We start from the raw sequence: 26,573 nt of genomic DNA on the forward strand, positions 1-26,573 counted from the left end.
GGCACCAGGCTTTTTTTCCTTCACAGACCCTTTGGAAAGCGTTGTACTGTGACAAGCGTGGGCACTGGGAATCTAGAAACAGACCAGGACGGGGAAGTATTGTTCTCTGTGTCTGCAGTATACTCTGCTTGGAAAGGGTCAGATGCAAGAATTCATCCACTCAGTCCTCCATCTGTTCATTCAGTAAACGTATTCCGAGCTTTTCCTCTGTTCGGGCACTGGGTGTGATGCCAGGGAGACAGAGAAGAAACCTATGAGGTTTAAGGAATTTGCAGTCTCCAGGGAGTGAGGGACAGATGGCAGTGGTGAGAATAAGACCGGCATCCCAGACCATGTGTGGGAGATGCGGAGGGGCCTGTGGGCTCTAAGGATGGGGATCTTAGCTACTGAGCTGATCATGGGGGTCTTCCAGGAGGAGGTGGCATTTTTTAAAAAATTGAAGTATAGTTAATGTACAATGTTGTGTTAGTTTCAGGTGTACAGCAAAGTGATTCAGGTATACATACCTACATATCTATTTTTTTTCAGATTCTTTTTCCTTTAAGGTTATTACAAAATATTGAGTATAGTTCCCTGTGCTAGACGGTAGGTCCTTAGGAGGTAGCATTTGAATGGAGCCTCGGGTGGTATTTTGAGCAGCAAGGAGGGGGAACAGAGTGGGCGGGGAAGCGTGAGCCAAAGCTCAGGGGAGAGGGAGCCGGTGCTACATTCGGACAGCAATGAGCTGTTAAATTGATTGGAATCCAGGGTCCAGTAGAGGAGTCCCAGGGGAGAATGGTGGTACCAGCTCACCTTCAGGCCAGAGCACTGAGTCCTTACGCAGGTCACCAGATGAAATACAGGACGCCCGTTAAATTTGAATTTCAGGTCAACAGCGAACACTTTTTCAGGATAATTAAGTCCCAGGTATTGTACAACATTTGCTACAATTGTTGTGCAATACCTGGGAATACAACTGAGGCTGAGAATGCAAATACTGCAGGGGGCATCCTTATACTAAAACAAGAGTTGTTCATCTGAAATTCCAATTCAACAGGGCACCATGTTTTTTTTTTTTTTTCTCTAAATCTGGCCACCCTGCCTTTGTGCCAAACAAGGGAGCTCGCCGGTCAGGCAGAGGACAAAGACTGTCCTCGCTGGACCTTGGGGATGGTCCAGGCGCTGGTGGGCGTGGGGCTGGGGGCTTCGTCAGGCGGGGAGAGCCTGAGGAGGCTGAGACATGAGTCCCGGCGGGACTGTCAACCAACATGGTTGTCACAGGAATGAAAAGAAGAACCGATTTAAGAGACACAGGCCCGGCAGGGGCTGGGGGCCAATTTGCCAGAGGGCTCTGGCTGGGAAGGAAGGGGAACCGAGCTCCTGAAAACTGAGGCTAGAACACAGGGCAGCGGCAGTCTGTGCAGGTGTGGGAGCCTGGCCAGGTGGTGGCCTGAGCGGGGCCGTGGACTTGGAGAGGAGGGGACACAGAAACGATTGGCCAACCGTGGGCTTCCAGTTGCCCTACGATCCAGCGTTGGGGAGGCCTGGGAGGGCGAGCTGAGGGGTTGTAGGGTAGAGCTCATCTGGGGACCTGCGGAGTGTGAGGGCCGGTGGGACCCGGCTGGAGGCGATGAAAGGCCATGAGAGCGCGGGCCTTGAGGTCAGCAGCAGGAGCACAATTTCTCCTGGAAGGAGTGGGCTTCCCTCTAACTCTCCCTTCCCACTGCCTCAAAACCCCTTTTGCCCCCCTTCTCATCCAAAGCTGAAGCTTAATTTGGAGAGAATTCACCTTTGTTGTTCATTTCTGCAGAAATAATCTTTAACTTGGCCTTGCCTTGGACATTGGAACCGGCTTAAGGGAGGACGATGAGGCGACCTGTTTGAATACCCGGCTCCGCTACCCCCCTCGTCCTGGGGACGGAGGTCAGGGTCCATCTGGGGCAGGAATGTGCTGTTTCCAACCTCGCCTGATCCCAGGGATCACCTGGATTCTGACCCATATCTGCTGAGACAGAGTCCACGGGAACCTGTATTCTAACGAGGACGCTGGGCGATTCTGTGCTCGGGCGAGCTTGGTGGATACCATGCTGCTCTATAGGTTGTATTCCCACCACACTTCCTGGTCCCAGTGAAATTCCAGCAGGGACAGTGACCCGGCCTAGAACACCCCATCCTGTACTCCCCCTGTGCAGCCCCAGGCTTTCCCCAGGGGCCAGGCTTGTCTTCCTGGTGGCACAGAAGTGTCTGGGGGCAGTGGCAGGGTTTGGGAGCACAGGGCCAGGCAGGCTCACGAGCCTTGCAGATGCCTCCAGACCGAGACCCTCAGCGCAGCTGGGGGCAGAGTCCTCAGGGAAGGCGGGGTTAGCAGGGAAGGCCGGGTGCCCCTTCCTTGAGCTCCGTGAACACTCTGGCTTCTGCACGCCCCCGGGGAAGGATGGTACCCAGGGCATTTCAGGAGGGGTGGCAGGGACATCTTACAAAGATGCTGACTGCAAAGAGTAGAACAAACCCAGGGCAAAAAAACCGGTGGCCTGCGGCTTTGGTGAAATCTAGAATGCACCGAAAGTCGTCTTGGGCGGAGTGGGCGGAGGCTACAAAGAGGCAGCTGCAGGTGCAGGCCTGGGACAGCTAGATAACACCCAGGAGTGGCCTCCCCCGCATTCTGCTGACAGGGACCAGGTGGCAGGAAAGCCAAAGATCTGCAGGGGGAGCTTCCTGGCGAGGGCGTTTTCAGCTGAATTTTAAAGGGAATAAACACCTGGACCGGCAGAGAACGGGAGCTACTGGTATCTCATCCTGTCTCTCAGATCTGAGCTACTCTTGCGAGCAGACAGCGGGCTCTGGGCATGAGACAGATGGTAGCGCGAGCTCAGTATTAGTTTCTGAAAGTCCAGTGGTAGCAAGGAGTTTTACCTGTGTTTTTTTAACAGTGCTCATGACGGAGCCCCGGGACCCGGAAAAGGGCATGGCTCGTGTAGGCAACTTCAGATCTTTAAAGGTGGTGGGTACAAAGCCTCCACTGAGAAAGTTAAATGGTTTACTATCTACCAAACCATGTGCACATGATCTGTCCCTGCAGTGCCTGCACTAGCTCTGTGACGGCGACAGGACGGGCACCACACACCTATCAGACTGGGAAACTGGGAGACTAAGGCCCAAAGTTGCTAAGTGATCTCCCTGCATCACACCCCACAGTGTCGCCTGGTGGGGCGGAACCATGACTCCAAAGTGTCCCTGGACACCACCCAGCTGGTGCTGTGCCAGGAATGGGGAGGCGAGGGCCCCGGCTGCTACCCCGCAGCCCCTCTCGCGTCCCTGGGGCGCCGTCCTGCTTTCTGCACCGCTGAGCTCTAAGCGGTGATGCTCCCGCATTCGGGCCTCCCAGCTTGCCCAGGCGTGTGGGCATCACCACGCGTGTGCCAGGCATGGAGGGAACCCCGCACACACCAGTGTCCTTCCCCAGGGAACCCGCTCCTGCCTCTGCCTAGGTCTTTCCCCCTCAATCCCTCCCTCTGAGTCTCCTGCCACCCCTGGGTCCCCCTCACCCCACTCCCTGCACACTGTGCAGCACACAGGCTGCTCCCTAGAAGCTCCCACCGCCGGGCCTGTGTGTCTTTGCTCAGCGATTCTCGTGTTGACACTCACAGCTCCATCAGTCATGACCAATTTACATAATTATGGGTAGAATTTACATAATTAAACATATAATTAATATGTACTTAATTAAGGGCCTTGACCAACTCTGGAAAACATTTATTTTACCACATTTATGTCTTTGGATAATTACTTTGCTGTATTTCCTTTAGAAACCTTCCCTTTTGGCCATGCTGTCTTTTGATAGCTGTCAGCGGCACTTGACAACAGCCTCTTTAGTGTATATTGAGGGTAAAGCCACGATAAATATATTAGGCATATAATGACATTGACTGAGATTCACCAGAAACCTTGAATTTGTCTTATGAAAATGTGGTAAAGAGAAAAAGGTGTGAAGCACCTGGGGGATCCCACATTTTGTGTTGTACGTTTACATTGTCCAGAGGGAGGATGGAAGGTGTAGTTTGACTCACAAACGGTCTTGTGTTTTCGGCCCCTCCGACCGCGGTGTGACCCGCAGTTTAACCTGGTGTGCGATGACTCTTGGAAGGTGGACCTCTTTCAGTCCTGTGTGAATGTGGGCTTCTTCCTGGGCTCTCTGGGCGCCGGCTACATTGCAGACAGGTACGTAAAGGCCGATCCGACTAAACAGCACCAACACCATGGAGAGAATGGACTTTAGGGGCCACTGGCGGGATAACGTGGCCAGTGGGAATCTTTGCAGAAGTTGAGGGAGACAAGACATGACAGCGAGTGCTTTGGACTTTGTGGGGCAGCAGGACGGAGGCAGGTGGGGATTTAGGATGGGTTTCAGAGGTTGAAACTGCACGCAGAGTGTATAGCTGGGGTGTGGGGCTGAGAGGAAGGGGGACAAAGCCACTGTTTATGCTTCTAGCAGATGGGTGGAGGCGGGCAGGGCCATTTTTTGAGATGGGACAGAACAGGTTAGGGACAGCCTCGGTTGCTGCTTTTTGGGGTGAAGCGGGTGGGAGCAAGCAAGAGTTCTGTCTTGGGGCTTCCCTGGTGGCACAGTGGTTGAGAGTCCGCCTGCCGATGCAGGGGACACGGGTTCGTGCCCCGGTCTGGGAAGATCCCACATGCCGCGGAGCGGCTGGGCCCGTGAGCCATGGCCGCTGAGCCTGCGCGTCCGGAGCCTGTGCTCCGCAACCGGAGAGGCCGCGACAGTGAGAGGCCCGCGTACCACAAAAAAAAAAAAAAAAAAAAGAAAGAGCTCTGTCTTGGAAGTGGTAAGATTGGAGATGTGTTCAGGGTAGCCTGTGAGACAGAGAAGAGCTGCCAAGTAGGCAGCTGGATTATGAGGTTTGGGCTAGAGTTAAATACTTGGGATTTGTCACCGGCAATTGGTATTTAAAGCTATAAACCATGTCTGAGATAAGCGAGGAGAGGGCATATGGAGAGAAGAGCCACATGTAGGAGTTGGTGGGCAATGGCAGTGTCAGTGGAAGGTTGAAGGTAAGTGAGAGATGAGAGAGTGGATTTTTGTGTGTGGACGACTCTTCCCCACACACCCCCCCACCCCGTATTTCCTTAAAGCACCCCGTGTTTCCTTAATTTCATCTTTACATGTGGGAAGAAGTTGGAGTGAATTTTTCAGTCACAATAGATTAGAATATTTTTAGCATTTATTTATTTATTTTCAGGAGTAGATAATTTTCATGTATGAGTTTAAAAAATATATATTTGTTTTGTTTCTTAAATTCCACATATGGGTGAGATCACATGGTATATGTCTTTCTCTGTCTGACTACTTTCACTTAACATAATACCCTCTACGTCCATCTATGTTGTCACAAATTTATTCTTTTCTATGGTTGAGTAATATTGCATTATTTTATATATATATATATATATATATATATATATATATATATGTATATACATATACACACACACACACACCAAATCTTTATTCATTCATCCATTGATGGACATTTAGGTTGCTTCCATATATTGGCTATTGTAAATAATGCTGCCATAAACATAGAGGTGCAGATATCTTTTTGAATTAGTGTTTTTATTTTCTTTGGAAAAATACCCAGATGTGGAACTGTTGGATTGTATGGTAGTTCCATTTTAAATTTTTGGAAGAAACTCCACACTGTTTTCCATAGTGGCTGCATCAATTTACATTCCCACCAACAGTGTACTAAGGTTCCCTTTTCTCCACATCCTTGTCAACACTTGTTATTTATTGTCTTTTTGATAATAGCCATTCTGATAGGTGTGAGGTGATATCTTGTAGTTTTGATTTGCATTTCCCTGATGATTAGTGATGTTGAGCATCTCTTCATGTGTTTGTTGGCCATCTGTATGTCTTCATTGGAACAATGTCTATTCAGATCCTCTGACCATTTTAAAATCTGGTTGTTTGTTTTTTTGATATTGAGTTGTATGAGCTCTTTATATATTTTGGATATTAACCACTTATCAGATATATTGTTTGCAAATATCTTCTTCCATTCTGTAGACAGCCTTTTCATTTTGTTGATAGTTTCTTTTGCTGTGCAAAAGCTTTTTAGTTTGATGGAGTACCATTTGTTTTTGCTTTTGTTTTCCTTGCCTGAGGAGACATATCCAAAAAATATTGCTAAGACTGATGTCAAAGAGCCTACTGCCTATGTTTGCTTCCAGGAGTTTTGTAGTTTCAGGTCTTACATTTAAGTCATTAATTCATTTTGAGTTTATTTTTGTATATAGTGTGAGAAAGTAGTCTAGTTTGATTCTTTTGCATGTAGCTCTCCAGTTTTCCCACCATCAGTTATTGAGGAGGCTGTCTTTTTCTTATTGTATATTCTTGTCCCCTTTTTCATAGATTAATTGACATATAAGTGTGGGCTTTTTTCTGGGCTCTCTATTCTGTTCCACTGATCTATGTGCCTGTTTTTGTGCCAGTACCATAGTGTTTTGATTACAGTGGCTTTGTAGTATATTTTGAAATCAGGGAGCCTGATACCTCCAGCTTTGTTCTTCTTTCTCAAGATGGTTTTGGCTATTTGGAGTCTTTTGTGTTTCCATACAAATTTTAGAATTATTTGTTCTACTTACATGAAAAATGTCATTGGTATTCTATGGTATTGTATTGTATTGAATTCAATACATTGTATTGAATCTGTAGATTGCCTTGAATGAAGTATAGTCATTTTAACAATATTAATTCTTCCAATCCATGAGCATAGTATATCTTTCCATTTTTTTGTATTGTCTTCAATGTTTTCATCAATGTCTTATAGTTTTCTGAGTACACATCTTTTACTTCCTTGGTTAGATTTATTCCTAGGTATTTTATTTTATTTTTGATGCAATTGTAAATGGGATTGTTTCCTTAATTTCTCTTTCTGATAGTTTGTCATTACTGTATAAAAATGCAACAGATTTCTGTAAATTAATTTTGTAGCCTGTAACTGCTGAATTCATTGATTAGTTCTAATAGTTTTTTTGGTGGCATCTTTAGTATTTTCTACATATAGTATGTCTTCTGCAGTGACTGTTTTACTTCTTCTGTTGGATTCCTTTCTTCTTTCTTTTCTTTCTTTCTTTCTTTCTTTCTTTCTTTCTTTCTTTCTTTCTTTCTTTCTTTCTTTCTTTCTTTCTTTCTTTCTTTCTCTTTTCTTTCTTTCTTTTTTTGTCTGATTGCTGTGGCTAGGACTTCCAATATCATGTTGAGTAAAAGTGGTGAGAGTAGATATCCTTGTCTTGTTCCTGATCTTAGAGGAATTTCTTTCAACTTTTCACCACTGAGTATGATGTTGGCTGTGTGTTTGTCATATATGACCTTTATTATGTTGAGGTATGTTCCCTCTATGCTTACTTTCTGGAGAGTTCTCCATTATAAATGGAGGTTGAATTTTGTCAAAAGCCTTTTCTGTAACTATTGAGATGATCGTATGGTTTTTATTCTTCAATTTGTTAACGTGGTGTATCACATTGATTGATTTGCAGATATAGAACCATCCTTGTATCCTTGAGATAAATCCTGCTTGATCATGGTGTATGATTTTTTTTTAATGTATTGTTGTATTTGGTTTACTAATATTTTTTTGAAAACTTTTGCATCTATGTTCATCAGTGATATCGGCCTGTCATTTTCTCTTTTTGTGGTGTCTTTGACTGATTTCAGTATCAGGGTGATGCTGGCCTCTTAGAATGAGCTTGGAAGCATTCCTTTCTCTTCAATTTTCTGGAATAGTTTGAACAGGATAGGTGTTAACTCTTCTTTAAACGTTTGGTAGAATTCACCTGTGAAGCTGTCTGGTCCTGTGTTTTTGTTTGTTGGGAAATTTTTTTAAAAATTACTGAGTCCATTTCATTACTGGTAATTGGTCTGTTCATATTTTCTATTTCTTCCTGATTCAGCCTTGAGAGATTGTATATTTCTAGAAGTTTATCCATTTCTTCCAGACTGTTCATTTTTTTGGTGTATAATGATTCATAGTAATCTCTTATGATCCTTTGTATTTCTGTGGTGTCAGTTGTAACTTCTTTTTCATTTCTGATTTTATTAATTTGAGCCCTCTGTCTCTTTTTGTTGATGAGTCTGGCTAAAGATTTATCAATTTTTTTTATCTTTTCAAAGAACCTGCTCTTAGTTTCATTGACTTTTTCTATTGTTTTCTTAGTCTCTATTACACTTATTTCTGCTCTGATCTTTATAATTTCTTTCCTTCTACTAACTTGGGTTTTATCTGTTCTTCTTTTTCTAGTTCCTTTAGGTGTAAGGTTAGGTTGTTTATTTGAGATTTTTCTTGTTTCCTGAGGTAGGCTTGTATCACTATAAACTTCCCTCTTAAAACTGTTTTTGCTGCATCCCATAGGTTTTAGATCATTGCATAGATGACTCTTTAAAACAAGATGGCTGTGAAGGAAATGTGGAAGTGGAGAGGTGAAGGGTCCAGGAAGATGAGAACAATATCATGGAGAGAGCAAGGAACCAAAGGGGCTCAGTCAAGGGCTGGACCCAAGTGCAGTGGGTGAGGCTGCCTTTGGGAGGAGACACAGGAGAAAATGGATGCTGGTACTATTATGTCTGACCATTCTTGGGTAAGAAGATGTGGGCTTCAGACAAGAAGTGTCTCTATATAGAAGTTTGAGGCAAGAAGACATGGAGTAGATAAATGAAGTAGACATGCTGGAAGCCAGGAAGGAGGATGACAGGGAAAGGCAGAGGGCTTGCTGGGCCTGGTGGGGAGAGATCCTGGGTGTGGGCAAGTTCAATGTAACCACATAAGAGGTTGGTCCCTTCCTTCCTTGCCTTACTGCCAGAGAATGTGGGATAAGATTTAAAAGATCGAATCAATAAAGCACAATTATGGGATGAAGTTTTAGCAAATAATTTGCCCATTTTATTCATGAAAAAGGAAGGGAAAAACGCTTTTCAATAGTTATCCTATTAGGGGCTTTCCTGGTGGTGCAGTGATTAAGAATTCACCTGCCAATACAGGGGACATGGGTTTGAGCCCTGGTCTGGGAAGATCCCACATGCCGCGGAGCAACTAAGCCTGTGCGCCACAACTACTGAGCCTGCGCTCTAGAGCCCGTGCTCCACAACAAGAGAAGCCACTGCAATGTGAGGCCCACACACTGCAACAAAGAGTAGCCCTCGCTCACAGCACCTAGAGAAAGCCCACACGCAGGAACAAAGACCCAACGCAGCCAAAAATAAATAAAATAAAATAAATAAGTTTATTAAAAAATATTTATACTATTAGAACTGAAGGTTTTCCCAGAAAAACTAGTATGACCATCGATAAGACTAACTATGTGGGGGAAAAGCCTGGCTTCTGGTGCACCCTGTTAATAACAATACAGTCTGTTAAATACAAAGGTAACGAGAGGAGATGAGTCTGAGAAGCAGGAGAGTCAGTGAGGGAGGCCACTCATCCTTGGCTGCGATGCCATGCTGCTGAGAGCGCTCAGGATTCCTCTTCAGTGTGGCTTAATGAACCCCGCAAGAGCCGCTGGTCGCTGTTCACTGAGGATGGACAAGGTCAGGCTTTGAGGAGGGGCAGTGATCAACGGACTGCATGGTCCCTCAGAAAAACTGTCTTGTCTCCCACGAGAGACACTTGCTGTCCCTGTGAACACTCAATACTCACCTCACCTCGTTGTCTCCTTGCCTCTGAAGGTTTGGCCGTAAAGTATGCCTCTTGGCCACCACCCTCATCAGCGCCATCTTGGGCGTCCTGACGGCCATTGCTCCAGACTACACGTCCCTGCTGCTCTTCCGCCTGGGGCAGGGGCTGGTCAGCAAGGGCAGCTGGACGGCTGGTTACACCTTGAGTAAGCACCTGCTGGCCTGAGGTTTCCACACACTTTAAGGAGCCACGGAAGTCAGGTGGTGGGGTAGAATGGGATGAAGCCGAATGTGGAGGTGGGTTTTTTTGGGGAAGAGGATGTTTGCAGGGTCTAGAGAAAGGGTGGTCATTCCAGCTGTATTTGTTGTCTGCGTGACTAGGGCTGGGCATGCTGTCAGGATGGCCTCCTTCTCTCTCTCTCTTGCTCGCTCTCTTTCTTTCTGTTTGAGAGACACTTATATAACCACTTTAATAAATCAGTGTTTCCTATCAACTAATCCATTTGGGAAAAGAAGATCACATGTGATGTGGTTACAACGATGGGGGTGTGCACGAAGGGGAGACAGGTGGGAGAGTATTTTAACATTTTAAATAGGAAAGAACCAGCATCTTTCAAAGTAAATACAACAAACTCAACTGGTTTGAAGGACACTGAACAGTTAGGAGAGAAGACATAGAGGAAATAAAAGAAGAGATAAACATAATGATTTTAAAAAATGAAGTGCAAAGCAATGTAATTCTATATACTATTTTTTTTTCCGAATTTTCTCTGAAGGGTAAGAATAGAAAATGAAAAATACTTCCTTAGAAGAAGGTAGTATAAGAACCATCTGTGCTTCCCTCAGCCGGTTTTGGGCACGTCAGACAGCAGTGAGGATAACCCACATTTCTGCCATGTCGTGCCGTCTCTGAAGACGAAGTCCTATGGCTTGGCATCCTGAGAAACAGTTCACTAGAGCCAAGAAAAATCATATTCCTCCCTTGAGAAACCATGAACACGCCGGTTAAGTGTAGTGAGTTCAGCACATATTTAGTGAGAGTCCAGCCACCTATATGCTGAACGTGCACTACTTGGCCCGTGGTGAAGAGGATTAATTTTGAGGTCAAAGCTACACCCAACACGGACCGGCTGTGTGGGCTTACAGACAAGTTCCATAACCTCTCCGTGCCTCAGGCTCCTCCGCATGGGAATGACAAGGCTGTGAGGTAGACGAGGTGCCCCAGGTGTAGCCTAGAGGGACTCCTCCCTGCAGCACGCGCACCTGCTGCCACTTGGCAGGCAGGGGGCGAGATGGGGTGCCAAGAGGGATAAGGCCCCCGTCCTCCCTCAAGGAGCTCAAAGGCTAGAGAGAAAGGGAGACCCACTGGGAACCCCATTTACCCGCGGTGGAGCGAGAGCTACCCCTGGCCTCGTTCTTCCCGCGGCTGTCCCTGCTTGCTGTGGGCCACACATCCCCTGGTCCTGTGCACGCTGCTCCTGCGCAGTCCCCTGTATTGACTCCTCTTCTGCTCCCCGACCCCTCAACGTGGCAGGACCCAGGAGACTGTGCTCCCCCATCCCCCAGTCTGTCCCACCTATGCCCCCCTCCCCAGCCCTGCTGTCCCCTTTACTTTCAAAATCCCTCCGGAACCCCATCATCTCACTCCTCCGCTGTCTGCACGGCTCCCAGACACCAGCGTCACCTCACCTCCACGGTGGTCTCCCTGTGGCACCTACAGGCAGCAGCACAGCGAGTCTTTAATAGACGTGGGATCGCGTCACCCCTGGGCCGCGGCGGCTCTGCGTTTCCCGCAGTGGAAGCCAATGTTCTGGGCAAGCCTGTGAGGCCCCCCAGGAGGGCGCATTGCCCCACTGACGGGGTCCTCGTCCACAGGGCCACCGCGCTGCTGTTTCCTCTGCCTGGAACTCGCTTCGCCCTTCTGTGTTTGGCTAAACTCCCTCAACTCTTGCAGGTCTTGGCTCAAATGTCATGCACGAGCTCCACCCCACTGCTCTCTGAAAATCTGCACCCCCTCCACCCTGGACCCTCCTGAATCCCCTCGGGCCATCTACCTTCTCTCTCCGCACAGCGCGCAGCGCGTTATGACCGGCTGTGACTTCTCACTTGTGTGTGTCGTCCACCATCTCTCACGAGAATGCGGGCTTAGGAGGGCAGGACTCTGCCGACTGAGCTCACGATACATCCAAACACCCACAACACGCCCAGGTCCCTGGCGGGCACGCAAAGACCGTCGTGAAATTGACGAGCGCTCCCGGGGGTCGTGGAAAATAGTCCAGCTCGGCCTGGAGCCGATGGGAGGAAGGCTCCGGGGAAGAGAGCCCGGCAGACTGAATCCTGCCGCGTGAAAAGGAGAACTCCAGACGGCAGATGGGGGGTTTCCAAAAGGGGCGGCTGCAGGAGAGCCGGGACTAAAGGACTGGGCCTCGTGGGGAGGAGACGGAAGGGCGTTTGGGGAAGGAGCCCCGGAGGCGCACGGAGGAGGCGGGGGCGCGCCGCCCTGGCTTCTCTTCTCGGTGGAGCTCACCAGTGACGCTTCTCCTGTTTCAGTCACAGAATTCGTGGGCTTGGGCTACAGAAGAACGGTGGCGATCCTCTACCAGGTGGCGTTCACGGTGGGGCTCGTGCTGCTCTCCGGGCTGGCCTACGCGGTCCCTCACTGGCGCTGGCTGCAGCTGGCCGTGTCTCTGCCCACCTTCCTCCTCCCGCTGTGCTACTGGTACTGTGTCCTCGCGGGGACCCCGTCTTCCCGGCGGCCAGGGCGGCCCTACCCGCAGGCCTGGGGCTTACAGCCATCTGTGCCGTTTGGGGAGCTCTGTCACATTCCCCCGGGGGCGCTGCCCTCAAATAGAGCTTCTTTCAACTCGCGTCCCCAAGATAGAGGCTGGGATGCTACGAGTCAGACAGAAGGGCGCCGAGTCACAAAGGAGGCATCTGCTGTCTGTCGAGTGAATGAAGGGATGAAAGGATCTTTGGGGAGTGTGCACATTAAACCGTTAGGAACAAAACCCGTTCAAGTGAGCTGTTAATCTTATTAGCTGTCAGCCCTTGGCAGGGTGAAGGGAGGGGCAACTAGACAGCTGAGTTTTTATTGTGGGGGAGGGAAGTGGGGGTCGGTGGGGGGGGCGTGGTAGCAGAGAGGTTTGTGGAGAGAACGATCGCGTCCATGCAGCTTTCGTCACCGTTTTGCTGAGGGCAGATCTTATCCGTGGGAGGCATCGAGTCCACCCAGTTTCTCAAACCTGCGGCTCTAAGCACACTCCCGTCCGGGAAGAGCCTGCTCCCTCCTTGTCAGTGTGAAACAAGGAGCCCTCCAGTGACGGGACCCCCTGGCTGAGTCCCGATGGCCGGGCTGGGTGAGACTATACCTGTGTGTTTTCAGATGACCAGAGATTCCCAATCTTTGACTTTATAACATCCCTGTCCCATTTAAAATAAACACCATGGTGTACTTGATGCTAAAAAAAAAGTGACTATAGTTTATTTTGTTTTGGAAATATTTTGAGACATGTTCCACAGCCCCTGTCTTACGAGGAGGCAGCGGCTGTATCGCAAGGGGTGGGGCATGTGGAGCATGTGTTACGTGTGAGAGATTTCCTGGGGTGGGGAGAAGGGCTGCTGGCTTCCAGGAGAGAATGGGACCCCCGCCCCACCGGATGAAGGCTACATAGGAAGCGATGGTTCTCTTCTGGTCCGTCAATCCTAGCAGGTGGCACTAAGACCACGAGTGACTCACAGAGCTCCTGTGTGGGCTCTGGGCCAGCACACAGTGGCCCCAGATGCTCGTCCACCAGACGCTTGAGGAATCACAGTCCCAGCGTGAGCCCCTGATCGGGGCTTAACATCAGATGAGCTCCGCGGAAAATGAGACGTAGTGATGATGTGTGTCCACAGGTTTGTGCCCGAGTCTCCCCGATGGCTGTTATCACAAAAGAGAAACACTCAAGCAGTAAAGATAATGGACCACATAGCCCAGAAGAATGGGAAATTGCCCCCTGCCGACCTCAAGGTGACAGCCCAGCAGCGGGTTTCTCCCGTCACTGAACTTTGGGTTGCATTTATCACTTAGAGCATGCCTGTGGGGCTGCCTTGGGAGGCAAGAGGGCACTGGTGACATTTGGGGTGATGGGTGTGGCGGGCAGCCATGCGAGGACCGACCTTGGGGCGGGGGCCGGGAAAGGGGACCCTGATGGCGTTTCCTGCTCACGGCAGCTTGGGTGCAGCTGACGCCCTGACTCCTTCCTAGATGCTGTCTCTCAAAGAGGATGTCACTGAAAAGCTGAGCCCCTCGTTTGTAGACCTGTTCCGCACGCCGCACCTGAGGAAGCACACCTTCATCCTGATGTACCTGTGGTAAGGGCCCTTTAGGGTTTAGGAAAGGGTTTAGGGATTAGGAAACTCACATCCAGATTCACCCATGTACCCCCGGCACACCCCCAGGGCTGCATCCACCTCCCAGGTAGCTACCTGGAGACGGGGTCTCCGCGCTCTTTCCTCAAGGGGCGCCGGGTCAGCTCCCGACATCAGGGCTTTCTCCTCAGCACGAGGGAGGTTGTTCAGTTACTCCCCGAATGCCGGGGCTGAGTAGCTGCACCCTGGGCTTCCCTTCCACTGGAGTCGCTCTGCTGCCCTGCCCTTGTGTGCCCTTCCATGAAATCAGGGTTCCAACTAAGAGGGCAGCCCCTGGCACCCTCAGTAATTACTTGCTGAAGGTTGAATGAATGACCACTGTTCCACAGAGTCCATCCCAGGTTCCTTAGATGCCAGGCTAACCTGACCCTGTCCCGGCAGCCCCGGTCACCGTGTCTCCGGGCAGGCCCAGGAGTCCTGTGCCCGCTACGTGATGGGCCTCTGCAAACACCCCGGGTGCCTGGTGCATTTCTCATGATGCTCAGTATTCGACTCAGCAATGTCTCTTCGGTGTGGAGGCCCGGGACGCTGCAGATAGGAAGGCTTGCTCCCCTCCTATGTTACTCCACGGCCCACTTCCATCCCCTAAGCACTCCTGTCAAGGTGGTGGTTTTGTCCCCTCTGCTGTCTTACGCTCCTCCACGCAATCCTTGGGCAGATTCTGCTCTGTCTTGCAAATATACTGAGACTCTGCCATTCCCCGTCACCTGCTCTCTCAGGTCCCCCTGGGAGTGTCGTGATCTCTCGTCCGTGTTGTTGCGGCAGCCTCCTCGCTGGTGGTCTGCCCCCACTCCTGTCCCCCCAGGAACTGCTCACAAAGCAGGCAAAGGTCACGGCCCGGGTCACCCCCTCGTCCACATCCTCACCGGCTTCCTAGTCCACCGAGAAGAAAACCAGATTCCTTCCTACAAGGCCTCACGCGCCCTGGCCCCTGGACCCCTTCTCCTGCTGTCCCCTCCCCTCCTCCCCGCCCCCCCATCCACTCCATTCATCACAGCATCTCGGGAGGGGTGCCCATCACTTCCTGGCTGTGTGACTGTCAGGCAGCTTCGTGATCTCTGTGACTCAGTTTCCTCATCAGCCAGTGGATGTAATGATAGGACCTACTCACAGGCCTGTTGGAAGAATTAATGAGATAATATGTATAAAGGGCTTATGCCTGACAACTACAAATTGCTGTGTGTTTTAATGTGTGCATGCAATTCGCGGGTCCTGCCAAGAGATGGCAGCCCTGCACATTTGTTAACTGTTGCTAGTTTTTTGTTTGTTTTTTGGGGGTCTTTTTGGACAGAAAATTCAGGGTTCTCCATTCCTTTCTCTTGAATCAGTCTCTTTGTGGGTTAAAGGTGACCGTTCCCGTTTAACCGGCTAAGCTAACCAGCATGGAGGACCCTACCGGGCTCATCTTAACTCACTGAGTTGCTGCCAGGGCCTTCCTTCTTGTATTCTTTTTCTTTTTTAATTTACATTTAAAAAAATATTTATTTATTTGGCTGCGTCGGGTCTTAGTTGTGGCACACAGGATCTTTGTTACAGCATGCAGGATAAGTGGGCTCAGTAGCTGTGGCGCGTGGGCTTAGTTGCCCCGCAGCAGGTGGGATCTCAGTTCCCCGATCAGGGATCGAACCTGCGTCCTCTGCATTGGAAGCCGGATTCTTAACCACTGGACCACCAGGGAAGTCCTCTTGTATTCTTGACCCTTTGGTTCAACCAGGAATAATTTAGGACTAGAAACAAAAGCATCCCATGCTTCTCTGGGTGCAGCTTTATAAAACCAGGGGGTATAGTAATGAGAAACATACGCTGTGATCTCAGTTTTGGAGCTGATGGGCAATTGGCATTTCTATAAGAAAATAATTTCTTATCCACCTAAATCTCTTCTCACAGTGTGAATACAGTCGACCCCCCACATCTGCAGGTTCTGCCTCTGGGCATTCACCCAACTGCAGATCAAAAATATCTGAAAAAAATTCCAGAGAGTCCCCAAAAGCAAAACTTGAATTTGCTGCATGCTAGCAACTATTTACATAGCATTTACATTATATTAGGTATAATAAGTTATTTAGAGATGATTTCAAGTATACGGGAGGATGTGCATAAGTTCTATGCAAATACTACGCCAATTTATACAAGGGTCTTAAGCATCCTTGGATCTTGGTATCCCGGGGGCTCCTGGAACCAATCCCCAAAGGATAGTGAGGAACAGCTGTACCGGTAGAATCATTCAACGTTCCAAAATTATGTAGTTTGACCAAAAGTGACACATGGGACTCTCTGAATTCCCCCCTGAGTGGGAGTGGCTGTGCTGGTCCCCATCGGTCTGTGTGCCATTTTCTGTGACACTGCTATTCTTTCCTCCAATATGGATGAAGGGGTCGTGCAGCGGGAAATGAGGTAAAAAGAGTAAGGGGATAGTGCCTGTTAAAGATGGTGTGATGTGTGGAGGGAGGACCACTGTGGAGCTGGAAAGACTTGGCCGACTTCTCCACCCTGGTGTGTTCTGGGTCCTTGCCCTTGGAGAGACAACAATGACAGCAGTAAAATCTCATCTTCACTGAGTGCCCACTCTGTGCCCGGAACTATACTGAGCACGTCTTGTCCATTACCTCAATGAATTCTCAAGACAACCCAAATTCACAGCTGAAGGAATTGAGGCGCAGAGAGGTTAGTTAACTTACTTAAGACCACACAGCTCATACAGCAGTCTGATTCCTGAAACTGCTCACTCACCACTGCCTTCTCCTGCCCGTCCCCTTGGAGGCCATTGGAGCATCTGATGAGGTAGGGCATATGCAGTGCTCAGGGCAGGGCCAGCACCCAGGTGCGCGGTAAACAGTAGCTACCATTGTTTGCCATTTCTCGAAAACGGGAACCTATCCTGTAAGTCACACCCTCCCATAAATTGTGAAAGGAGGGTCTCATCGAGGGCCCCTCAAGGGCCCCTTTCTTGATTTTGATCCCCCTCTTCTCATATCGCTCTAGAACATTCTACACCCAGCTCGCGGTGTCCTTTATCCTCCCAGCCAGAATCCTAAATCTCCCCTCCTCCGAGGAGCTTGCCTTTGACCCGGCCTCTCCTCCCTGCTCAGGCTCACCAGCTCCGTACTCTACCAGGGCCTCATCATGCACATGGGCGTCACCGGCGGGAACCTCTATCTGGATTTCTTCTACTCGGCTCTGGTCGAATTCCCGGCGGCCTTCATCATCCTCGTCACCATTGAGCGCTTCGGCTGCCTCTACCCGCTGGCTGGGTCCAATCTGGTGGTGGGGGCAGCCTGCTTCCTCATGATCTTTATCTCACACGGTGAGTGGTCCACTTTCATCATCTTCCGGGTCATTGAATTGTGGGAATAGTGTGTTAACTCTTTCATGAGCCTCTGGCACAGACACAAAGACAAGGCATTACCCGAGTCTAGAATCATTTTTTAAAACATTTACGTTGAGGTATAACATACGTACAATGAGCCCATTATAAGTGTTCAAGCCAGTGAATTTTTACATGAGTGTATGTCTGGGCACCACGACCTACGAAAAGGTAAAGAACATTGCCAACATCTCGGAAGGTTTCCTCACCCTCCTTGACCGTCAGTATTCACCACCCCTGCGTGGGTCACCACTACCCTGGTCTCTGCCACTGCAGATTAATGTTGACTGTTCTTGAACTTCATACAAACGGAACCATACCACGCGTGCTCTGTGTGGCCTCACTTCATTTGCTCATCCTTACGTCCACGAGGTTCATCCACGTTGTCACGAGAGTGAAGTTTGAACTTCTTCCTTATCGTGAGGCATCCCAGTGTATGAATACCCCACTATATATCCACGCCACTGTTGATTGACAGTTGTGTGGCCTCCAGTGTCTGCCTATTGGGATTAAGGCTGCAGTGAACATTCGGGCACATCTTTTCGTGGACAGTCATTTCCCTTGCTATGAGGGGGATGTATGTTAGTTTTAGCAGATATAGCCAGACAGCTTTCCATGCGGTTGGACCAATTCACGCTCCCACCGCGATGCGTGAGCATTCCCATGGCTGCACGTCCTCACCAATGCTTGGTATGCTGGCCTTTCTAACCAGCCATTTTGGTGCCCGTGTGCTTTACTCCATAATTCTTAGCAATCCAAGATAAGCCAAAGGAGATTCATTTGGGTGGTTTTAATTTAAGTACATAAATTGCCTTTCTCATCTGTTACTTTTGGAAATGTTAAAAAAATACGAAGGCAGATTTGCTATTTTCTCAGTTTTTATTGCTTGTGCTCTGAGCTCATTGGTTTGAGTCGTTTGGGCAGGCTTTTGGATAGGATATTACGGGAAACGTCCTGTAAAATCTGTATTCTCAAGAACCAGGTTCTATAGATCAGGCTGGAAATTTAAAGAGATGGGAAAAGGTAACTCAAGTTTTTTTCTCCCTCCTTTTGTGGAGAGAGAACAAAGAAGGCAGTAAAAGAGGCAGAGTGCATCTGAAATCGATCTTACCCATTCTCTCCCCATCTCTCTTTTTCTGGAATCCTGGTAAAATGGAATGAATGGGCAGCTTTTTATTTTTATTTTTTAGTCACAGCATGGAGTGCTGAGAGGGAGCCTGAGGTCGAGACTGTTTATCACCTCAGGGATAAACCTTAGGTGATTCCTAAGCTGAGAGGGGACTCAGGCATCACCCCCTCTGTCCTGCGCCCCCCGCAGGACCCTCCTCCCAGTGCCCGCCCTCTCCGCTTGCCCCCATTTAGTCCCCATCACATTAGATGATAAACCTTCACTGCCACCCACCCCCCCGCAGCAAGGAAATATTTCAGTCACTTCTATGCACTCGATGTAGCAGCACCTCGGCCCTAGGATCTCAGATGTGAGCAAAGCAGAGAAAGTTTCTGTTTTGTGGAGCTTATGTTCTAGATGAAAAAGAGAAGGAGGGAGAGGGACGAGGCGATAATTCTTTGTCTGGTGGTCACAGGTGGCCTTAGGAAACCTGAATGAAGTGGGGACGAGCCACGTAAGCATCTGGGGAAGGAGCTTTGCAGGCAGGGGAGCAGCAAGAGCGAGGACCCCGTGGATGGGGAGAGCTGGCACTGGAGGAGGAGCGGCGGGACCCTTGTGACCGGGGCTGGGCAGGTGGGGGCGAGGACAGGCAGAGTGAGGTCAGGGGTTAGCAGGAGATGCCAGCGTGGGTTTTATCCCGATCATGGAAGGAAACCACCTGTCTCTGCACAGGGCGGCTACGCGGCCGGACTGTGGCTCTAACTGGGCCCTCTGGCTGCTGAGGAGAGGGGCCCGGGCCCTGACAGAGGCAGGGCAGGTCTCTGAGGGCAGGGATGCTGTGCATGTCCAGTGGAGCATCTTGCCAAATCGATCAAAGGCCACAGAATTTGTGACAAGGGCCCCCCTCTAGATTTCTGAGTGAATTCCTTTATCTTCTATCTTTTGGGAGCTGGGAGGTGTGGTCCCTCACTAAAGGCTTGACTTGGGTTCTCCAGCAGGCGGAGGGCAGCTGAGACCTGGAGAGACTATGACGGCCCTGGGCTGTCTGGGTCTTAGGGCCACCGGGTCTGCTCTCCCGGGAGCCTCATGCTGGCAGAGTGAAGGAAGCATACCTTCCATGGGTAGCCGGCTCGTGGGGACAAGGGCCAAGATGACACGCTGTCTGTGACCCCAGAGGTTTTGCTGGTGAGCTGGCCTGTCTCAGAAGCCACTGGTGGTTTAGGGCTCGGGTAAACACCTACCAACCAAGTGAAGTGGATGATGGTGCCCCGGGAAGGAGAGGGCTTCCGGTACCTCCAGCTAATCAAGAACCGAGAGCAGTCTCCTGGGAGGAGACGAGGGTTCGCTTTCCTCATGTTCTCAGACTGTTCTGAAAGGTGTTTGGGTTAAAAATGTGTTGGGAAATGAACACTCGACTGAGGATGAGAAATCTGGTCTACCAGCCCCAGGACTTCTGCCCGAGAGAACCATGCTGTTGAGGACCTATTATATTTCAGGCACCGTGCCAGCAACCACAGTATCCACGATAATTAAAAAGCCAACACTGATGGCGTGGTCACGGTGCACATCCGACACGTATTATCTCTACATCTCACAACAACCTACGAGCTGGGTAAAATTATTCCCATTTTACAACTGAGGAGACTGAAGCATGAAGAAGTAAATCGTGGGCTTCCCTGGTGGTGCAGTGGTTAAGAATCCGCCTGTCAATGCAGGGGACACGGGTTCGAGCCCTGGTCCGGGAAGATCCCACATGCTGCGGAGCAACTAAGCCCGTGAGCCACAACTGCTGAACCTGCGCTCTAGAGCCCATGAGCCACAGCTACAACTACCCAACACAGCCAAAATATAAATAAATTAATTGATTAAAAAAAAAAAAGAAGAAGTAAAGCATTTGCCAGGTCCCACCGCTGACGGAAGGCCGAGCTGAGATTCGAAAAGCACATTCGTCCCTCTGCCCAGCGGGGCCTCCCCTCATGCGTCATCATCAAGTCCCGAAACCTTTCAGGACTCATTTTACGTATCCACAATGGAGGGGTCAGATAAGACAATCTTTCCGGCCCTTCCAGCTCTGAAGTCCAAGGTTCCGATCACGGCTTTTCCCGGCAACTCCACGGGCACAGTCCTCACTTGCTCTCCACGCCCTCTGTGTGTTTCTTCTCCAGATCTGCACTGGTTGAATATCGTGGTAGCTTGTGTTGGCCGAATGGGAATCACCCTCGCGTTCCAGATGGTGTGCCTGGTGAATGCTGAGTTGTACCCTACGTTCCTCAGGTGAGTGCACGGTGGTGTGGGCTGGGTGGCCGCTGGCAGAGCTGTGGGCCAGCCAGGCTCGGTGAGTACCATCCGCCAAGATGCCCCAAGGGTGGATTGTCTGATACTGAGATGGGGGCTGGGCATCAAAGACGGGGCCCTCGCCTAACCTGGTAGAGAAGGTGAAATGCACAGGTTCCGTGGACTAAGGGTCGCATCGTGCCCTGTACGGAGGGCAAGTGCAAGAGAAAGGCATCTGGCACAGAGGAGAGAGCCCTGCGCGGCGCGTGGGAGGCTGAGGTGCAGCCCTGTCCTTAGCGCCGACCAGTTGTCTAAACTTCCGCAGCTCCACTGACACCTCTGGACATAAGTTGCTTAAGAGCAGTTCATATTTGTACGGTGACAGAGCATTGCCAGACATGGGCTGCGGGTCATCCTATAATACCATTGTGATCCCCATTTTACATATGAGAAAACTGAGGTTTACAAAGAGAAAGAGACCTTCCAAGAGTCACACAGCTAGAAAGTGGCAGGGCCCAGACAAGAACCCACTTTCTTTCTTTCTTTCTCTCCCTCCCCCTTCCTTCCTTCCTTCCTCCCTTTCTTCCTTCCTTTCTCTCTCTCTCTTTCTTTCATTGAAGTATAGTTGATTTACAATGTTGTGTTAATTTCTGCTGTACAACAAAGTGATTCAGTTATGCATAATATGTATATATATTCTTTTTCATATTCTTTCCCATTATGGTTTATCACAGGATATTGAATATAGTTACCTGTGCTGTACAGTAGGACCTTGTTGTTTATCCATTCTGTATATAATAGTTTGCATCTGCTAATCCCAAACTCCCAGACTATCCTTCCCCCACCCCCTCACCCTCTTGGCAACCAAGAACCCACTTCTTTCTGACCTTGAAGCTGATGCTTTTCCCATGATGACTCTGTAAACATAGCAACAGGCTTAGATGACTCATTGCTTAAAGCCAGGTTTGTTGAAGTAGAATTTTCTTAGAGCAAAATTCCCCCTAAAAGGTACAGTTTGATTAGTGTTGATTATACTCGTTTCACCACCATCACAGTCGATGTAATATAGAGACATTTCCATCACCTCCAAAGGCTCCGGACGCGCAGGCTCAGCAGCCATGGCTCACGGGCCCAGCCGCTCCGCGGCATGTGGGATCCTCCTGGACCGGGGCACGAACCCGTGTCCCCTGCATTGGCAGGCGGACTCTCAACCACTGCGCCACCAGGGAAGCCCCAAATGAAGAGCATTTTTATTGTAAAAGTAATTAACCACTTTATTTAAAGCTTTAATTCTGATCTTTGTTAGAATTTGGCAGATTTCCTTAAACTCGTTTTTCCTCTGTATAAATTGTTTCTTCTCCCCATGTCATCAGACCAGTGAAGCCTAAGAAATATTCCAGCTCCCCATATCCCCCTCTGACAGCGGGACAGCTCTCAGAACCCCTCCCTACGCCAGAAGACACAAGGGTGACTCTGATTCACTCTTTCCTCTCTCCTGCCCATCCCTTCATTAAAAGGCCGTCTCTCATATCCTCATCTGGAAAAGGTTGCTTGGAATGAGTACAAAGAGACGAAGACAAATGAAGGAGAAAAACCTACATCTGGCAGTTCTGAGCCGAGTCTAAAATAGCCGGGCCAAACAATTCCATTGTCATGGCCACTGGACCCAGGGGACTGACTCAGAATGTAAACTGCCTAAGGTACTGAGCGCCTGGCGCTGGGTGGAAGAAGGCCAAGTGACATGTCCTCAAGGAGCCCTTGACTGTTTGTGCAGAGAGGCAGTCTGATGAGGATTCTCAGTAATTAGGAAGGGAGGTCCGGTGTTCAGAAATAACAAACTTGATCCACACACACCACACACAAAAGTAAGGCACTCATGAAAGTTTCGATATTTTCAATCAGTTGAATCAAATTGAAATTGGAAAAAAGGGATTATTACTTTACAAGCACTTCAAGTGCAAAGAGTTTCTAGGTAAACCATTTTGACCCTGCTTCTTATTCATAGGAGGCTTTAGAGTTGAACGGCATCCTCCTTCTAACTGTCTGCAACATATATTGTCAAGAACATTCTTTTGGCATCAGTACGCTCTGCCTTGTGTTGAAAATCATCCTCCTGCTTTTACCTCATCACTATATTATGAGCTCCTTGAAAGCAGGAACTACATGTCATACCTCTCTGTACCTTCTGACACTGTTCTATAGCTATACTAACCAGTCACCTGGTGCTTGTAGGATGAACGAATGAAGTATCACAGATGTATGAACTTTAAAGAAGGGGCCTAGTTCTTCACTTTGTCTAGCGTCTGTGTGCTTGTCAAATTTTTCTCTCTTTTTAAGACTTATTTTCTTAAAATTGTAAAAAAAAATAAGGGTGTCTTTTTTTCCTCCTCTTGGAAATCACACTAATGCTATTAGAAGAATGAGAAACAGAAGAAAAAAAAATGCAAATGCCATTTTTGAAACTAGGATGACCCTGAAAGACAATAGTGAACAAGAAGGGCTGCCTAATGCAGTGAGTCTAAGAGGGTCTGGAAGACTCCAGGGAAGCTCCCTGTGACAGCAAATTGGAGACAAGGCCAGTGGTTTTCCAAAGCAGGAAGTGTACATTGAAGGGTCTAACCCACAAGCCCTTGCTGCAATAACAGGGAGGATGCAGGGCTGGGGGCATGTGCTTCCTCCCCTGGGTGTTGTGTGGCTGGAGATGAGCCAGGGAGGGCAAGGCTGTGGGAGAACATTCAGGAACCTTTGAGGGAGCAGTGTGCTGTGAGGTGGGGTGGAAGAGAGAGACCCTGCAGGGTGAGAAGTCCTGTACTGTCAGCCCCTGTAGACTAGGGATAAGAGAGGCCAATGCATCTAAACACAGACAACCCTGGTCAGAAAGAAAACGTCTAGTAGCCTAGAACGTGCCCCTCCCCACAAATCCTTCTAAAATAGCTGATACAGAAAGAAATCATAGTACTAAAAGAAGAAGAATAACTTAAAAAGTAACTTGCCCAGGAGCTATACAAATATATCATGAGATGAAAGGGGGAAAGGAAGAGGAAAAGCAAATGGCAAATGAAGAAAATGCACAGGGATAAATATTGTCAGAAAGCAAATAAAAAGTGTGGCCAAATATACTACAGCTAAATGCAAAATATTAATGAATCAATCATCTCTATAAAATAAGAGTGTAGGGCTTCCCTGGTGGCGCAGTGGTTGAGAGTCCGCCTGCCGATGCAGGGGACACGGGTTCGTGCCCCAGTCCGGGGAGATCCCACATGCCGTGGAGCGGCTGGACCAGTGAGCCATGGCCGCTGAGCCTGCGCATCCGGAGCCTGTGCCCCCGCAATGGGAGAGGCCACAACAGTGAGAGGCCCGCGTACCGCAAAAAAAAAAAAAAAAAAAAAAAGAGTGTAAAGCAGAGATGCAAGTTCTTGGGAGACTATGTGATAAGACAATAGATGAAGTCAGCTCAGGCTAAAAAAAACAAAAAGAAAAATTAAAATATTTGACAAATGAAAACTACTTTGAAAGCATTACAAAGGAGAACTGATATAGTAAAGGCAAGACAGGCCTAAGAATTGCAAAGTAAGATTGAAATAAACAGAATTTAAAAGGCTTAGAGATCATGTTTAAACATATGTTCCCCAGAAGATAATTGAAATAATGAAACAAAAGAACTTCAAGAAAAAAAAAAAACTTGAAGAAAATGTCTGAAAATAAAAGAATGCTTGGATTTATAATTTGGAGTGGCATATGCCGTGTAACAGAACAAACTGACCCAGAACACACACACACAACATCAAGAAAGGCACATCACAGAAACCTTAAAAAGCAGTCAGAGAAAAAAGACATCAGAAAAAGGAACAAAGATAATAAGGCCAGTAGATTTCTCATTGGAAACAATGCAAACAAGAAGGTGGTAGAACAACATCTTTGATGTACTGAAAGAAAAACTGTCAACCTAGAATTCTTGACTCATCAAAAAATAAACTTTCAAAAAATGGATGGAAAATAAAACCTTTTTCAGATATATAAAAGCTGAACAAGTTCGTCGCAAGCAGACCTGTACTACAAGAAATGTAAAAGTCTTTCAGAGATAAGGAAAATGATATCAGGTTGGCAAAAAAAAGACCCAACTGTATGCTGTCTATAAGAAACTAACTTTAAATTTAAGGGCAGAGATAGTTTAAAAGTAGAAGTATGGAAAAGATATTCCACGTGAACACTCATAAAAAGAAAGCCAGAGTGGCTATATTCCTATAAGACAGAGTAGATTTCAGAGCAAAGACTATTGTCAGGGATGAAGAGGGAGGTCATTTCAAGTAGACAGTTTCCTTACATTTCCCCTCTGGCTTTCTTTGTCCTCCATTTCTTAATATCCTCTCTTTATCCTTCCCTGTCCCTCTATGTGAAAGAAAGAACTCTAATGACACCAACCAATTCTCCAATCTCCAAACAATTCTTACAATCCAATTCTGACATTAACTACCTGGAATTAGTGCAGACTTCACAGGTTAAGGCTTCGTCCCACATGACTGCCCTTACTTTAGATGCTAGTTGCAAGCCCCGCATTGTACACCTACACTTCTGACCACTGGCTATAAATCAGATTCCCGTGACCCCCTCCTTGAGTTCAGTAACTTACTGTAATGGCTCACAGAACTCAGGGAAGCACTTACATTTACTGGTTTATTATAAAGGATAGAAACAGCCAGATGAAAAGGTACACAGGGCAAGGTCTGGAAGGGTCCTGAGCACAGGTGCTTCTATCCCTGTGGAGTTGGGGTGTGCCACCCTCTCGGCACATTATGTAGGTGTGATTGATTAAATCATCAGTGATTAACTCCATCTCCAGCCCCTCTCCCCTCCCTGGAGGTTCAGGAATGGTGTGTTTGCTTTAAAACAAGTTTATCATTTGGAAAATTGATTCACAGAGATGTCATCTTTTTTGTTCTCTGTATTTTATCAGGAACCTTGGAGTGATGGTGTGTTCCTCCCTGTGTGACTTGGGTGGGGTCATCACCCCCTTCCTGGTCTTCAGGCTGATGGAGGTTTGGCAAGGCTTACCGCTCATTTTGTTTGGTAAGACTTCGTGGAACATTTATCATTCCTTGTTTCCAGCTCAGTGTGAATACTCGAGAACTATTTGATGAGCAAATGGTACCCCTCAGCGAGTGTACAGAAGGGAAGGATGGCCCCTGCTCTTTCATTGGCTCCTGGATCACTCTGTCTTGCCTCACGGGGAAGATAAGATGCTGTTCCTAGAAGGTGGGGGCCAGAGGTTTATGTCCTACGGCTCTGGAGTCCAATAATTCATTCTATGGAATAGAATCGGAGAGAACATTTGACATAGCCTCCTGGTTTCTTACGAATTTGACTCCCAATTTTTGTATATTTAACATGTAATTGCTAGAGGTTTGAAGATGCTAGATTATCATCCCTGTTCTGCTTCCAGATCTTAACAATTGACAGCAGACACAGGGGGACAAATGGGAATCAAAGTTTAGTATCAGCTTTGTTACTGATTATATTGGGTTAGAGAAGGAGGAGGGGACTCTCCCACCTCTTCCCAAACCTACCACTTGGTGGAGGGCAAAACGGCTGCCCATGTAGAGAGTTTCCAGGCCTGGGCCCAGGCGAACCCACGAGGGGCGATGGGGAGTGATGAGTAACAAGAGAGGCCCACACTGCCCACATACATATCACCTAGGCTCCATATCAAATGTATATATGGTAACATAATATTTATATATAGTAACTGTAATATA

At 48.3% G+C, this 26,573-nt stretch overlaps 1 protein-coding gene across 2 annotated transcripts in view; it reads left to right on the forward strand.

Moving 5' to 3' along the window:
* Positions 1-26,573, forward strand: part of LOC309831573 (solute carrier family 22 member 1) — a 31,301-nt gene that overhangs the window by 1,220 nt on the left and 3,508 nt on the right. Inside the window, exons 2-9 of one of the 2 annotated variants that reach the window (XM_082668811.1) lie at positions 4,094-4,197; positions 9,716-9,870; positions 12,215-12,383; positions 13,559-13,673; positions 13,911-14,017; positions 17,164-17,378; positions 20,712-20,820; positions 25,775-25,887. In XM_082668811.1, the coding sequence (XP_082524937.1) occupies positions 4,094-4,197; positions 9,716-9,870; positions 12,215-12,383; positions 13,559-13,673; positions 13,911-14,017; positions 17,164-17,378; positions 20,712-20,820; positions 25,775-25,887 (1,087 nt within the window). The remainder of the gene's footprint in view (positions 1-4,093; positions 4,198-9,715; positions 9,871-12,214; positions 12,384-13,558; positions 13,674-13,910; positions 14,018-17,163; positions 17,379-20,711; positions 20,821-25,774; positions 25,888-26,573) is intronic. The other variant, XM_082668812.1, reaches the window with a different exon arrangement.

Source organism: Grampus griseus (assembly GCF_964374135.1).
Source record: "Grampus griseus genome assembly, chromosome: 13".
Classification (NCBI taxonomy): domain Eukaryota; kingdom Metazoa; phylum Chordata; class Mammalia; order Artiodactyla; family Delphinidae; genus Grampus; species Grampus griseus.